Source organism: Egretta garzetta, unplaced genomic scaffold (assembly GCF_000687185.1).
Source record: "Egretta garzetta isolate BGI_Z169 unplaced genomic scaffold, ASM68718v1 scaffold27, whole genome shotgun sequence".
Classification (NCBI taxonomy): Eukaryota; Metazoa; Chordata; class Aves; order Pelecaniformes; family Ardeidae; genus Egretta; species Egretta garzetta.
In genome coordinates, this window is record NW_009260400.1 from 1,410,696 (window position 1) to 1,412,972 (window position 2,277).

At 54.9% G+C, this 2,277-nt stretch overlaps 1 protein-coding gene across 2 annotated transcripts in view; it reads left to right on the forward strand.

Annotated features, from left to right (window-relative positions):
• LOC104130236 (E3 ubiquitin-protein ligase RFWD3) overlaps positions 1–2,277 on the forward strand; it is a 29,400-nt gene that overhangs the window by 57 nt on the left and 27,066 nt on the right. For both annotated transcript variants that reach the window (XM_009643260.2, XM_035898788.1), the window contains exons 1-6: positions 1–328; positions 520–633; positions 729–903; positions 1,012–1,109; positions 1,243–1,378; positions 1,784–1,868. The exon at positions 1–328 is cut by the window's left edge and continues 57 nt beyond it. In XM_009643260.2, coding sequence (XP_009641555.2) covers positions 97–328; positions 520–633; positions 729–903; positions 1,012–1,109; positions 1,243–1,378; positions 1,784–1,868 — 840 coding nt within the window. In that variant the 5' untranslated portion in view covers positions 1–96. The remainder of the gene's footprint in view (positions 329–519; positions 634–728; positions 904–1,011; positions 1,110–1,242; positions 1,379–1,783; positions 1,869–2,277) is intronic.

The window sequence follows — 2,277 nt, forward strand, 5'->3', positions numbered from 1 at the left end:
ATACTCAAGGCTCAGCCGCCAAAGCACATCTCCTGCCATGAAGAGGAACTGTTGAAGAAGCTGCTCTGGGTGCTGAGGGAAGCCCAGAAACTGGTGATGAAATACAGCCAGACCAGCTGGATCCAGAAGTTCCTAAGAGCCCACAGTGCCAGCGAGGAGTTTGTCTGGGTGAATGAGAGCCTGGAGGACATTGCCCAGGGGCTCTCGCTCCTCCTACAGGCAGAGCAGAAGCAGGTTTTCCTGGAGGCTTTCCAGGCAAAGACCTGTCGCAGGCAGGATGCTGAGGACCTGAGGGATGACAGAGCTTTCCTGGACCAGGTGATCGCAAGTAAGTGTGCATTTAGCAAACCCTCTTTCACTGAGACCGGCAGTGGGCACCTCTCCCAGCTGCTTCCCAGCTTTCGCTTGATGGCCGTGGCCAAGGAGAGCCAAAGGGACATTCAAACCTCGAGAAAAACTAACTGCTTCAGTCCCACATGTTCTTCCAGCGGCCCCACCTCTGCACATTTCTCTCCCCAGGTACCGAGGAGCCTGAAGACATGGCCAGGGAGATCTACATTGACAGACAATGTATGGAGAGCAAGGTAGACTGGATGCAGAGCGAGCTGAACAAAATTGTGCGCGTGATGGATTGTAAGTTGGTGTCGCACCTCTGGGCACCCTGTGCATGCTGTCCTGTCACCCAAGCCCTAACTAATGTGTCCCTCATTCCCTCCTGGTGGGAGCAGGCTTGAAGAAGGTCAATGTTGGTAAAAGAGAAGATATCACTGAGATCGAGCGGGACCAACTCACCTTCTGCAGACACCTGCAGGACACCGAGAGCTACGACCTCTACAAGGGCGAGTACCTCAAGTACCCCGTCGCCATCAAAACCTTCAAGAGGCCACTGACCACTGACCCAGCGTGAGTTGTCCTGGGTGGGAGCGACACAGGGCAGCCAGGAGGGGAGGGTGGCAGAGAGCCATGTCATGCCTCATTCCAGGGACCTCACCATCCTGTCCCTTTCTGCAGGAGGGTGAGAGACATCTTCGAGAAGGAGATTCAGACCCTGAAGAAGTTTGAGTCTCCAAACATCCTGCGCATGTACGGGATCTGCATTGAGGAGAAAGGTAGGAGGCATTCCATTAATGTCACCCTTTCCCTCCCCTGCCTGTCCCTGACACTAGTTGGTGGCAGATGGTTTATTGTGGTCCCCTCCCAAGGGGTGGCACAAGATGGGATGCTCAAGGTTTTGCCTTGCAGATGGGAGCCCCTGCTTCTCCATCGTCATGGAGTACTGTAAACATGGGACGCTGCGGGATGTGCTGACCAAGCAACGGCATCTCTCCTGGGAGGTCCGCATTCGGATGGCCCTGGGAGCTGCCAGAGGCCTTTATAGGTGAGTTCCTGCCTAAATCGCTAAGTCCACCTGATGATCCACAAGCCGTGCTCAGCTTCCTGGTATCTCTCAGTAGGCCCCTCCCTTTGCTTCAAGCCCACAAATGTCTGGAAGGGAGAAGCCTCCTTCCCCACAGCCATAGGGCAGCTTCAGGAGCACCCTACAGCATGGCCTGTTCTCCTTATGGGTCCTGCTCATCCACAAGGCTCATTATTTTGCCCACAGTGGCTCCTTCGGCAGCTGCTGGAAAGGTTGGCTTGGAAGGGTTGGTCCACCAAGACAGGCAGAGAGCTGCTGGCTTCTCTGGGTGCATGTCAGCCCATCCCCTACATAGCAGGAGGGAGCCCCGAGGTGGGGATGGGTCCGTCACCAGCATGTGTTGCCCATGGTTCTGTCTGGCTGCAGGTTGCACCAGACGGAGGAGAAGTCCCGACTCCACGGCTGCATCTGCAGTAGCAAGTTCCTGGTGGCTGGGGATTACTGTGTGAAGGTAAGGACCACGCTTGGAGAAGCTTTCAGCAGTTTTTGTGCAAGTCTTCCTCCACCAACACCAGAGGCAATTGCCTTGCATTGCAATGATGGTCCAGAGTTACACCTGGGGTAGAGTCATCTCCCCTGTCACCTTAGACGCTTAACATCTCAGTTCATCATTATCTCTGTTTCATCATTGGCAAAACGAGCGTTTCTAAGCCATCCACCTGGGGATGAGCTGAAGCTAGGGCAATTCACCTGCCTCCACCTACGGTTTCACTTGCAGAAAGAGCCATGGGCTGGGCAGGAGCCATGGCTGTATGCCAGCCTTTGCTGCCCAGGGTGCCTTGCTCTGTTTTCTCCAGAACAGGGCAGTCCTCAGCTGTGCCACAGATTTCTGCAGACGTTTCTTCCACTCACTTCTTCCC